This window comes from Nothoprocta perdicaria, unplaced genomic scaffold (genome assembly GCF_003342845.1).
Source record: "Nothoprocta perdicaria isolate Ctin4 unplaced genomic scaffold, notPer1 scaffold_69, whole genome shotgun sequence".
Lineage (NCBI taxonomy): Eukaryota > Metazoa > Chordata > Aves > Tinamiformes > Tinamidae > Nothoprocta > Nothoprocta perdicaria.
The window spans coordinates 152,075-173,117 of record NW_020455965.1 but is presented as its reverse complement, the minus strand read 5'-3'; the positions used below and the strand labels follow the sequence as shown (position 1 = coordinate 173,117).

General features: G+C 39.8%; 1 protein-coding gene and 1 non-coding gene across 2 annotated transcripts; one reads left to right on the top strand and one right to left on the bottom strand.

The window, feature by feature from the left end:
• Positions 1 to 517: 517 nt before the first annotated feature.
• On the bottom strand, positions 518 to 18,694 carry MOK (MOK protein kinase). Its single transcript, XM_026050461.1, has 11 exons — positions 18,295 to 18,694; positions 14,576 to 14,690; positions 12,680 to 12,769; positions 11,011 to 11,081; positions 7,199 to 7,277; positions 6,693 to 6,741; positions 5,522 to 5,700; positions 3,058 to 3,159; positions 2,566 to 2,739; positions 2,249 to 2,360; positions 518 to 1,128 (listed from the first exon to the last, which is right to left on the bottom strand). The coding sequence occupies exons 1-11, from the start codon at positions 18,299 to 18,301 to the stop codon at positions 1,048 to 1,050; spliced, it is 1,059 nt and encodes a 352-aa protein (XP_025906246.1). The 5' UTR covers positions 18,302 to 18,694; the 3' UTR covers positions 518 to 1,047.
• Positions 18,695 to 20,748: 2,054 nt separating this feature from the next.
• Positions 20,749 to 20,822, top strand: TRNAI-AAU. Its single transcript has one exon. It is a non-coding gene; the product is annotated as a tRNA-Ile (tRNA).
• The last annotated feature ends 221 nt before the right edge of the window (positions 20,823 to 21,043 follow it).

The window sequence follows — 21,043 nt, the reverse complement described above, 5'->3', positions numbered from 1 at the left end:
TAGGTGAAATAGCTGGCAATATCCCAGTTACAAGCAGAATAACTTTTATGGTAAGTTTAAAATTTCAGGACAGTTCTTTGTAAAAAACATCTCAAATGTGTCCTGGTTGACTTTTTTTTTCCTTTTCAAATGGCAGAACTATTTTGTAACAACCACCAAATGTAATTGCTATAATTTTTAGGGTGTTTCAGCAATTTTAAATTCCAATATCTACCTCGATGTTTACAGCAATAACAAGCAGTAACAAATTGTTATTAATGATCAATCAATGCAGTGATCTGCTCTGTGCAAAATTTATGAAATAAATAAGTACATAAATAAATCTTTCTTTACTCCTTTTCAGCAACCAGCTGCAATATCATTTCCTCCTAAAATTTGATTAGTATTAAGACAATGGCTTAAAAAAACTATGACTAAAGTTTGCTTTTGAATTAGTTAAAAATACTACTTTATCTTTTTATCTACAATTTATATAAAATATCTCAAAGTTACAACATTGTCTGTCAAAAATGGAGTGTCTCAAATGTTTGCATAATCTTAAAGTTCTTAATAAAACTTGAGGCTGAAGCTATTAAATCAAAGAGGTAAATACTAAATACTACCCTTGCTAACTGAAAAATAAGACTTTTTTTACATCTAAGAAAACATACAGAATGACAGGTCAAGCTAGTCATATATAATATGACAACTTCTGTTTTCTATGCAACAGTCCATTTCTACACCTCAAGCTCAAAGAACCCTTTCATGTTACTTTTAATCAAACCCTTCCTTCATCAGGTTCCATCAGGAAAAAAACTGCTCAATATCAAATGCATTCTGAGCTCTGCCAAAACAATGCTTTAATTAAATAGTGCTTGTTCTTGGGAAGAGAATACCAGCGTTGGGGTTTCGCAGACCTTCAGAATCGTGTGGGGTTTTTGCTGCAAATTATTCGTGACACAAAATAAGGCACTGTTCTGGTCAGACCTCTGGCCCCGAAAGCCTGGTGGGGTCGGCTCCACCGCACGCTCCTGCTTTCCCTCCCACTCCAAACACTCCACAGCGGGGTCAGTAACCTCCTCCTCTTCGTTGTATCGCAGGTAAGTGGGAGTGTTTCAGAGAAGACTTAAGTTCCTTCTGTCTCTCAGACTGTTGAGGAAATGATAGAAGTTGTAAATATATTGGGTAAGACATACACTGCTTATTTTCATGAGTAAGTTGGAGTCTGTATGTTATTTGACCCATTAAATTTAACAGATTGTAAAACAGAGTTTTCCTCACTTTTCGTAGTTGCAGTTAAAACTGCATATGAAGTGGTAGTAGGATAGGAAGTCAACTGGGCTACCTGAGAAGGATTTGAGTTTTGCAGATATGCGCAGAGAGGCCTACAGTGACTTTCTCCTCCGGGCTTCCCCAGGAGAATGCTTTTAAAACAAATACTATTCAATTTCTTTCTGAGAACCCTGCTGAAACTCCAATTACTTTTTTTTTAATTATTTTTAAAGTAATACAGATATATTCACATGCCACTGGATGTTTATTACAACTTTTTTCCTAAACAACTTCTTATTAAGCTTATGTTGGTGAACTCCATAACTAAATTGGTGAAAGAAGTTTCCAGAAGGTAATTTGATGCTTTCCAGGCTAATTGCATGACAGGAAAACATTAGGAATTCTTGTGCTACTGTGATTTGTTTTCTTGCAGCTCAAATATAAACAAGTTTTAGTAGGCCAAAATTTTAATCAGATCTTAATTTGCTCATTTCCATCGTCAAATATAAATTCAGGTTTTTCCTGGCTATCATCTGAGTACACAATAACTAACTAAAAAAACAAATAAAAAACCCAAATGCAAACTTATTTCTTCTAAGTACAGTGTGAAGGCCTGGACAAACAAGCAAATAAAAACGACAAAAACTTCTCTCCCTGACAGAACTTGCACTGTGCAACCCCTTCCCCTGCCCCTTCTTTATAACTTCAGTGGTAGATGCAGGAGAAAGGATGAGGAGCTCCTAAAAGCTGTGGAACCGACCCCTTGACCAGCCACAAGTGCAACAACTCCCTAGTGAAGGGATCCCRTGAATTCAAACTCTTGTTTGTGTGCGTGGATGTGGGGTGCTGCAATCCTACCCAACAAAGATCAATGTCTACAAAGACTGAATGAAACTCCTTCATCAGCTTCAGTAAAACATTTGTTTGTAGTTGACGAGCTCAGTGCCCCTAATTACTTTTTCTAAATGAGTTGACCATTCTTTCATTGAAATATTACCTGTCTTTGCCTYTCCTTTGGAAGTTGCCACAAATGCAGAGGTTCTTGCCCTGCAGTATTTCCTAGTAATCTTACTTTTTTGTGCATGGCCAAAGCTGGTTTATCAGCTGCCCTAAAATTTTTAGAAAAACAAAACAAAGCACATATTCTTTTAGGGGGAGCTAGGGAGATCAGATACAGTAATGCAAATTTTGTAGCTGAAACTGAAATTTCATAGGAAGCTTCACTTCAGTCCACTCTACATAATAAGTACACAGTATTCTCTCCCCAACCCCGCGACTTTTTTAATTTTAATTTTCAAAATTGAAATCACTTGCCAGAGTTCTTGAAAGTAAGGATGCTGCAATGCTTGATGGGCAGCAATTCTCTCATCAGGATCGTATTTTATCATTGCATACAGGAGAGAGAAGCCTTTGGGAGACAAATTGGGCACAAGAGGAGGTATTCCTGTTCCCTTTTTAAAGGGAAAATCAAAACTTACAATTCTTGACCTGTGTTAAGCAAGTTGAGAACAAAGAGTTATTCATGAATATTCAGAAAGAATTTGTATCTCACTAGGAAGTGGTGTTCTAATGTGATGTAGGTAACTGCTTACTAGGGAAAAGAAAATATTGGGGAAATTTTCCCTGGTAAATACTGAGAAAAAATATTTTCTTCCCTATTTATATCGCTATTTATATAAACATAATATAGAATTAAAATGCCAGGTGAGATTTCTATAGATCAGATTTCCTCTTTAGGAAAGTCACTAAATTTCTACCGGGGGTATATAAAAATGGAGATGAGTAGCTATGATAATCCATACTTACTGCTTGAACTTAGTGAGAGTTTGTTTAGCAGGAGTACCTACAATGTCGTGGATTTTTGATATTTGGTCCAGCTCATTCGATCCAGGAAAGAGAGGCTGTAAACTGCAAGCAGAGATATTAGTGCTAAGGACCACAGGGCTGAACTAGTTTAAGTGGCACAGCTGCCACTGAGGCAACAGGAAGGGAAGGCTTGGGCTTATTTATTTGCAGACRGCTTAATACCAGACAAGTGAAAGATAACAAGTGGGTTGTTAAAAAGAAACCTGTAGTTACCCTATCATCATGATTTTGAGKGTAAGATATGTAAAAAATTCATTCCCTGTGCTGAAATATAATGGATAATGCTTTATTCTAGTAAAGTAGCAGSCCCCAGGAGCCAAGTTTTCCTTTCTAAGGCAGTAGAAGTGAGCAGTCCCTCTTGCTGTATATGCACGAATAGATGTATATTTATAAGAAAAGCCTCATGATTAACACAATTGTCTTTGTGAGCAACAATACTGCAAAGATGGTAATTTCAATTGCACTCCTGAGCTTGACCTTCAGGTAATGTAAAATTTGCATGAGATTATTGATTTTTTCTTTTTTTTTTTTTTTAATGCAGCAATCTGACTTAAGTTAGGTGCACTATTTTCTTGCGTATTTTGCCTTTTTCAATATTGGCAAAGTCCCCAAATGAGCTATTATATCAAATGTTTTGTTTGACAGCTGCTTTAAGAAACATTTGTTCAGGAGCACTAATTGATTCTTGAAAGCCAAACATTCCGCCCTCTCTGTAGAGGGGGAAACCTCTTCTAACTGTCTGCAAATTCAGGAAGGCAGCCGGGCCCTTCTCGGAAGCTCTTCCCAAAGCTCGGAGAGGCAGGAAGTCTGGTGGAGGTTGAACAGTTCGAGCTCCTGAAACAGGAGCAGTTGGGAGTTGCTCCTCTTGAAAGGCAGAGCTGCTCTTCAAATGTAAAGCTCTAATTTAAGGAAACACAACTGTACCATCCCAAAGATGTAAAATCAAGGAGTCCAGACTGATAAGGAACATAAAGAGGGCAACCAAGGTTTGAAAGGTATGTCTGGCTGAGTAAAGATTAAAAGCATTTTTAAACTCATGTTTTAACTTTRAAGTCTTACAGTTTACGTTTAAAGTCTTACAGTCTTACTTTAAAGTTCATCAGCAAAAATACTGTTGAACTTTAAACAAGAATGACAAAACACATGGGAGAAAACTGAATATCTGTCTAGAGCTTCCATTATCTTGGCAAATCTTTTTTTTTTTAAATGTAGTTATTTCCAATTCACATTCCTTATTTCTCTTTCTATAACCAATCACAAATATACCTGTCAGGTCACTGGGAGTGTACAGTAGTTGCAAATTTGTTAGGTGATGCTGAAACTATGATTCATATCTATGTATTTTTGCCCCACAAAACTTCAAGGTTGCAGCATGTCACTTCCTTGCAGAACTTCCAAGTCCACCTGCTTTTCATTGCAATGGAAAGATGGCATTTTTAAAGTTTCCCTATTTTCCTTGGTAAGAAATTTGAGATTTTTCTGTTACCAGTTTTCTGACCAAGGTAAAGCTGTTTGTACAAGTCAGCAACCAAAGCACCCGGGCTGTCATTTAAGGTGCTGCTGATGGCAGCAGCTGCACTTGCCATGTGGAGGAGGAGGAGGACAGCAGCGAAGCAAACGCTGCCACCCCTGCCTGTGTGTGAGAGGCAGCAGTGTGGGAGGAGAGGAGAGAAGAACTGCTGCTGTTGCTAGGGCACAAACATGGTGAAGAAATGCTTACAGTGGCTATTTTGGGGGTTATTTTTTCCCTTTTCTCTTGAAAGCCAAACCCAATTTCCTTTTTGAATTACAGTTTTTACATCTTTGAAAAACTTAATTAAATCCCTTTATTACAGGTTTTCTTGAACTCTTTGATTAGATCTCAGCCTCACAGTATTCCAGGACATAAGGTAAGAGGACAAGGTTCTTGAACCATTTTATAAACCATTCTAGTCACTCCAAGAGATGGCCTTCTCTAGACTCCTCTGTTGCTGCCAAAGAGTAAGTCAACAAAAGAGGAAAAAAAAAATATCATGAAGTAGATTAAAAAGATTGAGCATAGTTGGCCACGCTCATGACAGGAAGTAAGCCCTATTCTATAAGTTCAAAGATAATGTAGACAAAAGTCATTTTTATCAAACTTAACTATGAAGCCAGTGAACCGCTGTTCCAGCAGATACTGCCCCAGTAGCTACTGTGGTATTGATACTATTTTGTCTGGACTTCCTAGAGCTTTATTCTTAACCCACCACGAAGTGAGGCGAGTACCCGACAAGGCAGGGTTATTGCTTCATGAACCCTGCAGAGTAATCAAACACGGAACTTCCATGAATCCAGAGAAACAAAGATCCTATTACTCATACCCTGTGCTGCTTATATGCTCTTCTCGATAATAACAAGCAAGACCCTTTGGTTAACACTGTACCTTGTGATCTCATAGAACACGCAGCCAGCGCTCCACATATCCATTTTGTAGCTATAGTAGCCATCTGTAAGCAAGCACTCAGGGGCTCGGTACCAGCGCGTGGATATATATTCTGTGTATGGCTGCTTTGAATATATGCTTCTACACGATCCAAAATCTCCTAACTTGAGGGTACTCTGCTGCAAAAGTAAATAACACATTTTAACAAATTAGAAAACAGTGAAATATTCACGTAAAGAATTGTCTTAGATGTGTGAAGTGATCATCATAGAGGTAATCACAGATTGCTGGAGAATAACGTTTCAGAAACCCCAGGGGATTATACAGGCATAATAATATACAACAAAAAAATACCTCCCTTATAGCAGATGTTTCACTATGGCAGTATGAAACAGTGAAACATCATRGAAATACGGAGTAGCTCCCAGGCTTGAAGATGTGTCCCATAATTAGCACAAACAGCTTTCTGTACATCATTAAAAGACAGAACTAAGAGTTAAATGTACAACATATGGACAACTACTGAAGGGAAGACTGCTAAGGAGAACATCTGGATAAGATATTTCCTTAAAGTTATTGTGCTTAGCAGTGATATAAGAGGTGGTTTTGCTCCTCTCTGGAGAGGTTTCTCCTGTGCTCATCTAAGACTTAYAGGAAAAATCTATCTCTGGAAAAATAAAAGCTTATAAATTGAATTTTAAAATCCTCACTCTTCAAACATTAGCAAAATGGCTCTGAAACTATCACAAAAATAGATTTCAATAAAGCAATCACTTGAAAACTAATGTCTTCACAGCTCTCTTTTGTATGAATAACTTCCCCTAGGCTTTGAAATTAAATGGAGAAGGAGAGATGTAGAACTGAGCCTTATCACTTGTCTTTAGGATAACACAGAAAGGAAACACATATTCATACCTGATACAGAACAGGTTTCTAGACTGGGTTGAACACAGGCTAGTTATAATGCGACTGATTCCTTTTAGCCAGTATCAAACTTGCTTTTCATTGTGCTCTATCGGGAGCAAGATAACAGAGCCAAGTGTGCACTTAYATAAATGTATATATTTTTCAACTGCCTTTTTATTCATGATGATGCATTATGTTCTCAGAGCAGACAGAAAAATACTGATACACTTCACTACCAGCTCAAATATTCTCACAGATTAGTTACCTTTATTAATATGTTTTCTGGTTTCACATCTCTGTGAAATATTCCGTTTCTGTACCAACATAAAGACACCAAAGAGAAGAGTTTAGTGAAAGGATAAACATTCTCATTGCTTCCAATTATTGGTAGGGATAATAATTAAAAAAAAAAGCTTCCTTAATATTGGCAACATAGTAAGAAATAACAGTAATTTTGCCACCAAGGTGGGACAAGGGAGGCAGCTGGGGGAAAGGAAGGGGCCTGGAGGAGGAGCAGGTGCAGGGCCAAGGGTGGAGGCTGCTGCTCTGGCAAGAGCAGCACAGGGGCGGGAGGCCCCTGGCCGCAGCACCGGCCACAGCAGGGACCTGTGAGGTCCCCTCGGAGCGCTGGCTGCAGCAGGGACGTGTGAGGTCCCCTCGGAGCGCTGGCTGCAGCAGGGACCTGCGGGGTCCCAGCTGGGTCCAGAGGGGAGCCCGCAATGAAGGCAGGATAGACCTACTGCAAAGCTGCTGCGGAGCGAGGGCTCTTACCTGTGGATATGATCCAGAGACTTGCATAGCTGGTACATGTAGCTTATTATTTTTTTTTCAGGTAAGGGCTTTTTCCTTCCTAGAATTAAATTTCAAGTTGTACAAGTCCCTTTTTGCAAATAATAGAATACAAAAAAAAATTCTTCTTTAGCTTCCAAGAATATATTGATACCGCCTTTTCCAGTTAGACTATTGTGTGATTTATAGATAGCTTTATAATCAAATTTCCACTGGAATTAGGACAAAATTTCAATTTCAGGATACACTAGAACTGATCAACACAATTGCCAATTCAATGGCCTATAACCTTCCTCAGCTTTTACTGCCTGCTTTGAAGAGACCTGGGAAAGGACACTGCTTCAGACTATTAAGTTTTATTATAGTAATTTGCAATACCTATTTATCCAATAGAACTGGAAATCCAATCTGAACCAGAATATTTCATGTCTAAAGGTCTACTTTCCTCTCTAAACAAAGTAACTGTCCTTAGGGGTTAAAACTCATATCAGTCATTTCAACTTAGTGCAATATTTAAATGACTTTGATTCTCATTTCACTTGCAAATCGCAGGTCAACCCATGTAGTTTAACCTGCTACTGCTGCTGTGCAATAATAACAGTTATAAAATCAATCTATTTTTCAAACCATTCAATAACTACTCAGTTTTTTCTTTCATAGGCTCCAGAGGCCTTTTAATCTTTCTGTAATGCTGTTATATAATGCTGCAATGTCATCAACGGAAGCAGAAATGGCCAAGATTTGGGGGAAAACAAAAACCAAAACAACGCAAGTGGTGATCTGCATGATGACAGGAGGATGAGTAATTGGCTGGAGAAGAGGAGGGAGATTATGAGGACACTAACGCACTGAGCATGCAAGTCCCGGCAGGACCCGTGTTCCCAGCTGATCGCGGCGCTCCCCCGGTCCATCACCATAATCCACTGAGCAGGATTAGGTAACAAGCCCTGGAAACAGAGTACTGGGGACATGAGGAACTGTAAATGGTGTTTTCCACAACAGGATTTTTATTTGCAATAGAAAAGATAAAATTTTGATAATATTTCTCTATTCAAACCAACTCTGATTATTATCAGTATTTAAGGACCAAACACGGGTTCATAATGAAAGACACACGCAATTGCTTTCTCTTTACAGGTCCCTACTAAAAGGTGAGCCCATGCTCTTCCACCTTCAGATACATCATCAGAGAAACCTTATTTGGAAGTAATTAAGAAGTGAATCACAAGGGGGCAGCACTTGTGGTCGGAAGCAGTTTGGTTTAAAGCATCTTCACCTCTCTCTGAACCTTATTTTTTCATCACTTTAAATGACAAGACTATTCTCGATTAAACAAAAGGCAGGATTGATTTCTAATTATTAAATTATTGTGATATCACTATAAATTAATAGCAACGGAATTATGATTTTGCATAAAGACAAATAGCCTTAATTGAAAGACCATGAATCCGTCACAGGAATTAAGGAAAACCCAAAAGGATCAAATTTTCCGAGTAACATTACAGGGAACTGTCTTCCAACTACAAAAATGTCTCCATACACTTTGTTAAATTTGAGGTAACGGGTACAAATTGAAACACAGGAAGTTCCATCTCCAGGTGAGGAGGAACTTCTTCACTGTGAGGGTGACAGAGCCCTGGCACAGGCTGCCCAGGGAGGTTGTGGAGTCTCCTTCTCTGGAGATCTCCCAAACCCACCTGGATGCCGCCCTGTGCCCYGTGGAGCAGCAGGGCTGGACTAGATGATCTCTAGACGTCCCTTCCAATCCCAACCATTCCGTGATTTTCAGAAATTAGAAATTCATTCTCTGTGTTTTGAGTTTTTCATTACAAAATTTTGTATAGATCATGCTAGCTTGAAATTTTTCTGACTTAAGGCTTTTTATAGTTGCTCTGCACCTACATTAAACTTTTCTAAGTTTTATATGATTTCATACACTTCATGTAAACTTTTTAACTTTTCTATTCAAAATTTCCAAGGTTCATAATATTTGAAAAGTGACAAGTGTTAGCATTAGCATACAGTGTAGGAGTATACAAGTCTACAAATTGTCTGAAAAATAAGTAATTTTATATACTCTGCAAACAGTTTTCTGACAGATCATCTATAATACATACAATTCAGTTCTACATCTTAAAATTATAATACTGAAAATTACAAAGGAACCCCCTCTAATTGTGATTATCATCCAGATATTGCCAATCAGTAAGTGTTATGGGTCAAAATTAACTTTAATTTTCAATCTAACTACATTCTTGGAAATATTTATTATTTAAAATGACTGACATAATGCTACGTGCGAGAGAAAAAGAAAGAAGTCCAGTAATTCTGTCCAGTAACAAACTGYGGTGTTGACACCTATGTCCACCTTGCAACTCATAAATGAATTTCTGAAAAAGGCATTACTTCTAAAATGTTAAAACATCTGACACATTCAACTGAAACACTTTAATACTCAGAAACACCAAAATCCTTTGTTTTAACTCTCTTGTTCAACTGTGTATTTCTTTTCATTGTAATCAGAATCTCAGTAGGAATCTGCTGTTAATTTTGTCATTTTACTATGTGGTTTGACAATACCCCATGCAGGGTGAAAACAGCAGTTTGTCATGGGAAACACAGTCAAATAAAATGCAGCTTGTAAAGAAGAAGCTCTGTGGAAGTTTAGGTACACTTAGATTAATGTTTTGGTAACTCCTAACGGTACCATTTCAGATCATGATTGAACCAAGACATCATTTCAAAGTGATTCACCATGAAATAACTCCTTAAAAAAAACAAGTTGCAGGACAAATATCTTCCTACAGAAAAGCTAAATTTGATAAAAGAAAGCTTTTTATTCTAAAGGTAAAGAATAGAGCAGAGCAAACTGCTGAGACTGCTAGACTTATTTCCATTTCCCACTGTAGGCTCTTCACATGAAATGTGTGAAAGTGAAAGAAATACTTTAAAATGAACACCAACTGAAAGCAAATACTCTGGGAAGAAAAGAACAGTCAAAGCATAAACCCTAATATTTTGATTTTTACAACTGAAATACAGTATCTTTCCTGGAAGAAGATGCAGGATTGCTTTTAATGCACTAGACTGGTTTACCATCTATGARGGTTCCTTCCTATATTGTACTGCTTCATATCCTTCATAACCTTTGTACCACAAGTTTATCCTGGTACAATAAAATACCTTATTAAAAACAGCAGATATCCTTGACTACTCCTGGGACAGCAAGCAGAGTCACAACAACTGTATCTTAATCTCTATCTAGGTCAGGGAAAGGGTTACTCTCTTTGTTAGAGGTCTCAACACACAATTTCACTCCAAAATTTTAAATCTAGGGGTGTTCAGGCAGTAATGTGATTTTACAGCAAAAACCTAATAGAAGGTACTAGGTATTAAAAAAATCTTTTTTAAATTGATCTGGTAATCCTTTGAACARAGGCAAATTTCTTATTGTTTTATTACAGTCTTGACATAACAAGCAACCTATTTAAATGGTGTTCTTGCTTTTTATATRAGGCAAACATTGTGTTTTGCAATCGGAGTTGTTCCCTTGTTTGCCTGTCAGGTTTGACTGTASAAATAAATGGCCATTGCTCTGACTCATTAGCAACCTTCTGCATTAATCCATGCTTTTAAAAATGGGGTATATTGCATATAAATAATGTGTAAAACAATACAGCAGAAATTCTTGCTCTATAACTCATCGTATATAACTGAACAGCTAAGTGAAAAAAAAATCCACTTGTGATCTTCACAAAGAGAGTTTATATATTCCTAAAGCATATGCTACATACCTCTTATCAGCTCATAAATATTCATGTCCATTAGTTCACATATCAGTGAGAGAGAGCCAGCTTTTTTATCGCTGAAGAAACAAATAAGGAGACTTTAGGCTAGAAATGAAATTTACAGGTTGATTTATAAACAGCATAGAAAAATAATACTAAGCTTAGTTTAATCAGCTTTAAAAATATTTTCATTTTTAATTGGTATTTTCTCATAGAAGTTTTTGAACTTGAGATCTGAAGTATCATAAGTTTAGCCTATGCTATCCAATTGCTGAGTGTCCAGTGCAAAAGTTAACTGATTTACTCTGTGAAGCTAACAGAATGCACGTCTTCTGGGTACCCCATACTGGTTAATATCAAGAAATTTCCAGTAAATTAACTGATACAATCTTAGAACATAAGATAGAAAAGTCCTTATGCCATGTATGAAAACACTAGTTATGTCACCAAAACTGTTCTGTTCCATGAAAATGAGCATCTGATTGGGCTCTACATTTTGTTGCCAACAGCAGCTTTAAGTATTCTCACAAAATGTCACTCTACCTGACACTATTTTCCATTTCAGGGTGTGCAGACACAGATGTCTTCTGCCCTTTAGCTTTACTTACGAGKGGATAATTCCATTAAAGCACATGCCCTCTGCAGTGTTCCATTAACCCAGACAGCAAAAGGTTGAGGGTACAATCTGCGATCCACTTTGGAGCCAGGCTGTGAGAGAGGGGCAGGGCGGGCTGCCCATCTGGACCGCGCTTAGTCAGCAACGCGGCAGCTGAACCTGAGGACTTCCAGAAAGCCGAGCTGCTGCTGCCATTACCAGCCTCTCCACAAAAAAAAAAAAGGGGGGGAAAAAAAGCAGTCAACGAGTTGTGTTATGTATTTGGATAATGAACTACATGTCTGTTCTTGCGTGGTGATGGAGTGAGACTCCCAACAATGGAATAAATGCTGTCATAAAACCAATTTCTTTGTGCGGCAGAACGTGTCCTCAAAAGACACTTAGGTGCCTAATGAGGCAGGAAGGAACCCGGCCTCGCCACCGACTGCTGTCTGCTCAGCTTCCCAGCTCAGCGGCTGCCTCATTCAGCTAGCTCAGCTTCTTGTTGTGCAAAGGGGTGCCCGTAAGGGGAGCTACAAACCAATGTCACTGTTTCAGAGTGACAAATTAAAGCCCAATCCTGGATGTGCAGAGCTTGCTCCAGCAGACAGGCTCTGGGCCCGCTTAGATAAAACGTGGTGTCTCGTAGACATGAATGAAGTTGTGAGCTGATTTAGGTGTGCATTTACCTGCCTCATTTCTGCTCCTTCTGCAAAACAGACTATTCAACASTTTGATAGCTAAAGCATGTTTTGGATGTGGGAGCTATAGGTCCAAATCACTAGCATGTATTATATATTATAAGAAGCTTCCATGGTTAAAATGTCCCTAGACTGTCACATTAATACTGATGCTGAAGTGTTTTTCAGAGCTGGAACAAATGAGAACTACATCAAGTCCATTTAACAACAACAACAACAACAACAACAAAAGCACGAAGACTTGAGAATTTGACAAACCTGCTGTTTTTCCTTTCTGTTGGAATAAAAAGCTGGTTAAATCCCCACAGGTTGTCTCTAGACTCAAAAGTTACTAGAAATAAAGGAATTAGGAAAAAGGAAATGAATACACCATACTTACAAAATAACTTCATGTAACATAAGGATATTAGGATGTGGATTCAGCCGCCTTAGTGCTTGTATTTCTCTCAGATTATTCACTTGTTCAATACTAAAGTTGAATTAAAAACAAAAACAAGTGGAAGACTGACATGCAATCAGGGACTGATCGTTTTTTCCTGCCATAAGACTGTCAGAACCCCCTCCACTGTGGTCTCTACTTGAATTCTTAAATAAAGAACCAGATAAATTATTTGTCTGCTTCTGCTTATTTTTTTTTTTTTTTTATAGAACAAATCCATAGTCTGGAAAATTTGTCTTTATTCCTTGTAGCCGTCCAGAGTAGCTGGGCTTACCTGGACAGGGTAAGTAGTGATATATTGTTGATAGGCCACAGAGATCAATTGGCTTCCAAGGAGACATCTGGGAGGCATTTTGGGACTCACATTATGATGATACAGTTGTTCCTGAGCAGGTTTATCAAACACACCAACTACTGCTCAACATCATGCCAAAAGTGGCAGTCTAGCCTTCCCCCAAAATAACATTTACAAGTAAGTTTTAATGCTAACCCTTTATGCAAGAAATAGACACTATTCAACTTCTCAGTTTAAATATTATGTTGCCCTGCTAGGTGTTGATAAACAATAAAATTGCATGCTACAGAAACTCAGGGAGTATAAGTAGTTTTGCACACTATTTAATAAATCAGACCAAGGCATGTATGTCTTTTCAGTCCGACTTGCTAAAGCTAAACGAAACACCAAATCTTTATATTCCACTTGAATCTAAGTATATCGTATGGTTATGTTTTGTTTAAAACACCATTCTCTCTTGTTGAAATATAGCATTTCACCAAAAGAATGCCAGTCAATTTCTCAAAGGATTAAAAAGCCTAAAAGACCTTTTAACTATGCTACATGAAAAGAAATGTCAGCTTCTGATGTTCTACCACTGAACTGTATACCACCTGCCCTTGGTGTAAGAGCATTTTTGATCATAAATTGGACAAATTTGGTCAGTAGGAGATAATGTATAAATGGACCAAAAGTTTTCTACCATAGAGCAGAATATCAGAAGTCACGTTCTTTCAAGATATTTGGGGTTTGTTTGTTTTTTCACTTACAGTGTTTTTTTCAAACCTCCATTTTCCTTAGTCTCTGGAGCTCTGAGTTACATTATGGAATCTCAGCTATGGGCAAAAGGTCCCATTTCATTCCTTTCTTACAAATGTGTTGCTCCCACTGACAGCAATATGAAATTAATATATTTAACTAAGAATACAAAGTCACCAACCCAAAAGGCAGTGTTTGGTGCTTAATCTTATGGAGAATGTCAATGCAAGGCTCCAATCACTTCCACATTGTCCTCTCATCTATTTTTCCAGCTGATAAAAAGTCAGAATGCTCTTTCATGACTATGTATTATCTTGCTGATGGACGTGGTCAAATATAGTATTAGCTCTACCTAATACTTGCAATTATAAATGGACTAAGGATAAATATATAGGTTTTGACTCACATTAAAGCATGAAATTGAAGATATATATTTATCCAATAGGGTGACGGGAGGTGGGAGGCATTTAAACGTTTTCTCCTGCTATTAGGTAGTGCAGGGAGAAAACCAAGGCAAGCACGTTCAGTGTATGTGGAAAGCAGAAATAACCTATTTAGCCCTCATTCCTCTCACTTCACACTTGACCCAGTCGCTGTCAGCATTCGCTGCAGGGGGTGGCATCAACTGGAATATTCACTGAAATAGCCACAAAGCCAAGCAGGAAGTCCCCCCATTTTTTCTTTCTATACTTTATGCAAACCTTTTTAATATATGTGTATTCGGAAATACCTAGTCTCAAATTCACATTTCCCCACTGAATTTAAATAAAATTTCCAGTAATAGTAAGAATAATTATGCATACCTTTCAAAGTGTTGTTTCATATGTTTACATGCATAGTATTTTCCATCCCTAAGATTTAGCATCTTCAGAACATCAGAAAATGTTCCCTCTCCTATCTTACCAACAGCTCTATATTCTAAAAAACAAAAACATGCTGTTTCAGTATGCTTAAAATATACATTTTCATAAACACTYCATATCAATCTTTTGTTAGATTGTTAGAATTGTTAGATTATGATTCCTGGCATATTAAACAAACAAGCTGCTTCTTTTTTCTTTTTTGTTAACACACCATTTGAGAGAAAAATAAAGTGAATAAAAGCAAATGGAATTTTGCTGCCCATATTACAGCAATTCACACTACCAAAAGTAAAATACAGTAATCCAGTCTTGGAGAATTAACGACTATCTCTGTGCTCAGACACATGATGCCTCTAGACACAGCACTGAAATAGCATCCTATTTTTCTGGTGTGACACATTAGCAACTCATAACTAAGTTTAGTCTTTGTCTCTTTCACCAGGAATACTTTCTGTTTGCCTTTCACCAAATGCATRCAATTATTTTTTGAAATGTAGGATATATTGGCTTTTTTTTTTCTGCTGTGTTTTTAGCACAGTAGCTACTGATTAAAAAGAATTATCCCCATATTAAAGTCAGATACGGGCTAAAAGCTTAGCTTTAATTTTGAAGTGCATGAAATATCAGAAACAAGGATGGGAAAGTCAGTAAATTCTAACTTCACATATTTTTAAGAGATGAAGCAGATAGCCTAAGGGTAATAAAGACAGTTTCATTTAAATTAATTCCCGCATCTTTTCCTGACTTCTTGCAGAATTGATGTTCCTCTTCTTCCCTCTTTTTTCTCTTTCAGCTTTGTGATTAAGTTTTGCCTTACCAATCCCCCTCACCCCCTCTGCCCCCCCTTTCTCTTTATTTTTAGCACCTACAGCTTCTATTCTTGATAATTCTTCCAGTAATTTCATCTCAGGAAAAGATGATTCTGAGTAGCTTTATGCTACTGCTGCTTTTGACAAGCCCTTATTATAAAAGAAAGAGCTCCAAAAACAGTCATGTTGGGGGAAGCAGAGAAGGAAACCTCTTATCCAACCTTCTAGGGGAGTCAGAATGACTGTAGGAGCCTTGGACTATGTGGAAGCTGCAAATTCAGTGAAATGCAATTGCTTCTATTGGTTCCTGTGACATGGACCTTGGCATGGATCCTGCCCACGCCACCCAGTCCTCTCGTAAGTACCTCCCTAGCCTGTCACAAGGAGTGAGGACCTTCTAAAGTTGTTCCTCAAACACAGTTTTTTGATTTTTTTTTTTTTTTTTGGGGGGGGGGAAGAGAGAATTTTTTTGCAGGATAAGGTAAGAGAATTTATTAGCAGAGATGTTGGGCCAATTCCTGCCTCTGTGTCAAAGAACATTTCCAACTGTGTTTGATTTACAAGTATAAATACAGCCTCAGAGGAGAGAAAACCTGCCTTCTCCAGAGCCAAGAGATTTCACAGAGGAAAGTCATTCAGGCAGGAAAATTCCAATTACATCTTTCAAACAGCAACCAAGCTGCTCGTCTTCATCTCTTCTCCTCCCCAACCTTCATATTCATTTTTACAAAAATAAATAAATAAACATCCCTTTCCTCGTGATCAAAATGCTCACCTGTTGCTTGTTTTAATTATTACCAGAAAGTCCCAAACCCTAAGCTTTCCCACCATTCTGTGATTCCCCATATAATATCCCCTTTCTCCAACATAGCAGCTGCATTCTGARACAGTGTCCTCTGCTCTTGTCATTTTTATCATCTGTTGCTTAGATTCCCTCTAATCATCAGCATCCCATGCTGTTCCTCTGTTGGAAACATTCTTGTCTCCCAAACTGCCTTTAAAAGCTAAGTCCCTCCAGAAATTCAAATACCCCTCTCATTTTCTATGCACACTTTCCCTTTATCCCCTTCAACTGACAAACTGGGYCATCTAAATTAGAAACACAAGAAAAGCAGATCAGCTTGTAAACCGTGACACTGTCAAATGTTCTCTATGAAGAGAACATACATACAAACTTCTAAAAATAGAAACAAAATTTGAAAATCATTACTGGTATATGAGGAGATGCTCCAAAATAGGGAGGAGACCATGATATTCTTTAATGGTAACTGTTATTCAAGAGAATTGCTCAATTGACAGTGCAAAGAAGGTGATSTGGGGATCACCTTGCTCAGTAATGCTGCTTAGTGATCGTTTATGCRCTTTGCTAGCAAGATCACATTTTGTACTGTTTCCTTTACCTCTCCTCATTTAATTTTCTATTTAAATASCTATATATAAGCATGGAGATCATAAATTAAAAATACTTAAATCTCTCTCTTTCAGAGCTCTTTAAGAAAAATTGCCAAAAGATTTTTTTTTTGGTAGAAACTATCACACCAGCCACACACACGTTGATTATGCTGTATGTTCACACAATGTCAGAGTCATTTTCTGTGACAAAAATATCCAAGGCAGCTACAAAAACAATAGCTCTTTCCTGACCTAGTAGCTTCTAACAAATCGCAATGATATTCTTCTGTATTTTTCTTGAATGCAAGCAATAAAAAAAAAGAAAGTTAAATGAACTGAAAACAAATTAAGAATTTCTAGGGTATTATGGCTTTATGTGTTAAAGATTCAAAGTACTTAGGCAAAGAAACACAAGTAAAGCATTACTTTATAAATTTATTTAAAGGATCAAAAATATATAAATAGAAATCAGATAGGATATGTTTAATTTCTTGCTTATATTTTAACTTATACATTTTTTTTCCTAAAGAATTCCACATTGCAGTGGAGGGCTCACAAGCATTTTTTTTTTTAAACTGAAGTGTTCTAATAGCACAAGCTCTTTATTCACTCTTAAACATTCTTACAAAACTAAAATATTTTTCCATGTAAATGGTGCACGGTATAGTATCTTAATCTTTACAAAAGTAATCTAGCCACATACACACACAAATACACATATAGCAAACACATGAGGCTTTCACTTGGCAAACACTTGGCAAAAGCTTCCAAGAGAACAGTTGTCCTCTCCACCAGCAAAAGGAAAGACATTAAAGACCTAAATAATATCGATTCAGTGAAGGGCAGAATCAGGAATGAAAACTGCATTATTGGAAACTTCTTTCTGAGGCATAAAAATCAATATGTAAACTCTCAACAAAACATGAGAGGCCACTGCAGATGAGAGACCTTTTCTCCTAGGGAGAAAATGAGAGAATGAACACGTTAAGGTTAGTTACTGCTTAATACAATACTGAAAGGAACTCAGATATTGTAAAGATAATAGTGTAACTGTTTATATAAAGATTTAAACTTGGAGTGTATTAATAAGTTAAAGCAAATTTTGAATTTCTGTTCACAAGCAAAAAGACAGCGATTCAGGGACAAAGACAAAAGTTCTACTGACTTCAAACACTGAAAGAGAAAAAACAGGTTAAGCACTTCAGTTTTAAGCACTGAAGCTTACTGCATCTACAAAAGAAAGCTAATCACCAGCCAGTTTAAATCTGAATTTGTGATAGTCTCAGGTGAACAATCACGGAAGTTTTAAAAATGTTATGAGCATTCCAAGAGTGAAACTTCAGAGAAGAAGGGGAAGAGTAAAAMGTGTCTTAGTTGTATATAACACTGAAGAATAAAGCCCAAGCCCAGCTGGTGGTTTTTTCATGGCACCTCTACCAGGCTGGATACCCATCCTACTATTCATCCTCTCTCCTCTTTCCCCTAGTTTCCAGCATACACAGATGTTAGGCTTAGAATGGAGAGCAAAGGCAGAGAACGGTTAGGGAAGAGGAGTAAAACTCTACAGAAACCAACCAGGTGAGCAAAAAGATAATAGCAGAAGTTACCTGTAAACCTATAAGTAAAGAGAATAAATTGGAGCAATTCAAATTAGTCTAACACCACAGAAACAGGCATGTGAAGGACAGATAAGTACTCTCTCAATAGTACAACTTAATATGAAATAGACTGCAGGACTGAGGAAGTTAGGAACAATTTAAATGAAAACATGGGCAAGGGATGGAACTCGGAGATTAGACCCACAGTGCTTTATTTGGAGAACACAGAAAATCATTTTTAATTTGGAATTAAGGAAATGAACAAAAAAAAGGAAAAGTTCTGAAAAAAATACCAAAATGGGATAACATTTTGTTGGGAAGATGCGGAGATGCCAAGGAAGAAAAAGGCACAGCAYGTGCACATAACAAAGATACACATGGGGAGACAGGGAAACCAAAACAACTCAAGGGCACAGATGAGAAGTTCAGGTTCCCCTGAACACGCTGACAGGCCGTAGCACACAGGCAGTGCACTCAGTGAACATGCCAAGCACATGGGATATGGTATGGAACGTGTGGAAAAGCAGGGTACGCAGCRGGAGGGCTTGCACACCAAGCAAAGAATGACAAAAGTTAGGGGATTCTGATCAAGTAGGGGGAGGAGCCGGGGACAAGGAAGCTGCTAATTCACGGGGCCGCAGGGAGGTTTGTTCGCACGCTGCTGAGGACACGGACGGGGACACGGGAAGAGCAGGGCCCGGAGCTCACCGGGCACCGCCGGCCCCCCAACCCTCTCAGGAGAGACCCTCTGCCCGCGCCCCCGCGCGGAGCCCGCTGCCCTCCCCTTACTGTTCATCCTCGGCTCTCCTGCAGGTCTCCCGGGGCGGGCGAGAAGGCGGCCGGGCCTCCGCTAAGCGCCGAGCGCCTCCCGGCCGACCCCTCAGCCCGCCATGTTGTGTCCCCGTCGCCTTGGCAACCGCGCAGGCTCCGCTACCCTCGCCGAGGCCCCGCCCCAACGCCCAGGCGGCCGCGCACGCGCAGTGAGCGCCTGGGTGGTGACGCCAGCGCAGCGGCACGCTGCTCACGGAGCATGCGCACTACTCCACCCYGCCTCCCGCTGCGCATGCGCAGGGTGGGGGGCGGCGTCGCGACCGTTAGCTAGGCTGTTGGTGGCGGTTGATGCCGTTTTTTCTTCTTGTACCTCCGTGCGTGTGCGGTGTTTTCTGCCAAGCGGATTTTCTCCGTACGCCTGGCTTGTCCCTTTTATCAGTAGATGAGGRTGTTGAGCCTCGCGCCTGTGAGGAATTAGCATGTGCGATCCTGGGCTTGGGCTGGTAAATGCGCCATGAGGCCGGGGGCAGCGTTTTTGGTGTTTGCGGCTGTCGGTTTTCCCTCATGCTGCCGGTGCAGGTGGCTGCTCTTCGGGCCCGGCAGGCCCAGGCGAACGGGGTTTATCTCTGATGGTCGTCTGCTCTCTAGCGGCGCTCGCGAGCTTCAGCGCCGCCCAAACCGCTTAAAAACTCCCTGTTAGATCTGGGAGTCTGCCCCAAGTAGATGGGACAAGGACCCCGTGAAAGGCGCGAGGCAATGGTAGTGTGTCTCCTGAAACATCCAGCCTTCACCACGCTCGGTGCCTCTGTGCGCTCGCGCTCCCCAACGCAGGCGTTTTGAGGAACGTTGTAGGCACCGTCCTGAAATACAATGCAAAAGGAGGCTACTGCTGATGCCGAAAGGAGGAGCTGCAAATACCAGGGAGATCTGAAATCCCAGGTACATCCCAGTGGAGTTTTAATAATTGTGTGAGTTAGAGGCATGCGTGTCTAATGACAAAACAGCACAAAATTAGCACAAATTACAATTTTCGGTTTCTCCAAATCCTTATGTGGATTTTTCTGTAAGCCATACGGAGTTGTACAGCCTTGTGTTACCTCCTGATAATACCTCTCCACTTTTTTATTCTTCTGAGTTGCACAGACCTGAACTAGGAGATCACTCATTACATTTGCTTCTAAAGTTCTTACAGAACATTACAGTTACTTTTGATACCTGTTAAAATACTCTGTGGGTTACCATTCTAACACAACTGTAAATTCTGACATTCTGATGTGCTCCCCAGTGGTTTTGGGTGTCCGGTAGTGACAGTTAATCGTGGGTGATMGGCAGTTTCCACTCACTGCCTCGCGTGTGCTGCCTTTTGGTGTTGGTCGGCGCTGCAGGACGAGCGCKTTATCCTGCGGCCTCGTTCGAGCAGCGGACGGCGCCGGCCGGCTGCCCCGCGCCGCTGCCCGGCGCCGTGGGGGCCGCGGAGCCTTTGGGCCGCGGGCAGCGTCTGGCCCTGGGTTGTATTACGAAAGGAAGAGCATCGTTCGCGGCGGGCCGGTTAGCTCAGTTGGTTAGAGCGTGGTGCTAATAACGCCAAGGTCGCGGGTTCGATCCCCGTACGGGCCATGACATTTTTATTTCCACCGTTTTGAATTCAATACGTGCATTACTACTCCAGGCTCTTTTATCGAGGCGAGAGGCGGTTCGCGAGTGTTAAGCACGGCGGCGCGCCGCGCTCCGCCGGACACGCGTGGCCGCGCRGCTCCAGGGCAGAGGCCTTTTGCCCCTGCGAGGCCGCCGTCCTCGGCCCCGCCCCGTGAGGCGCGCGGGCGGGGCACCATTGGCTC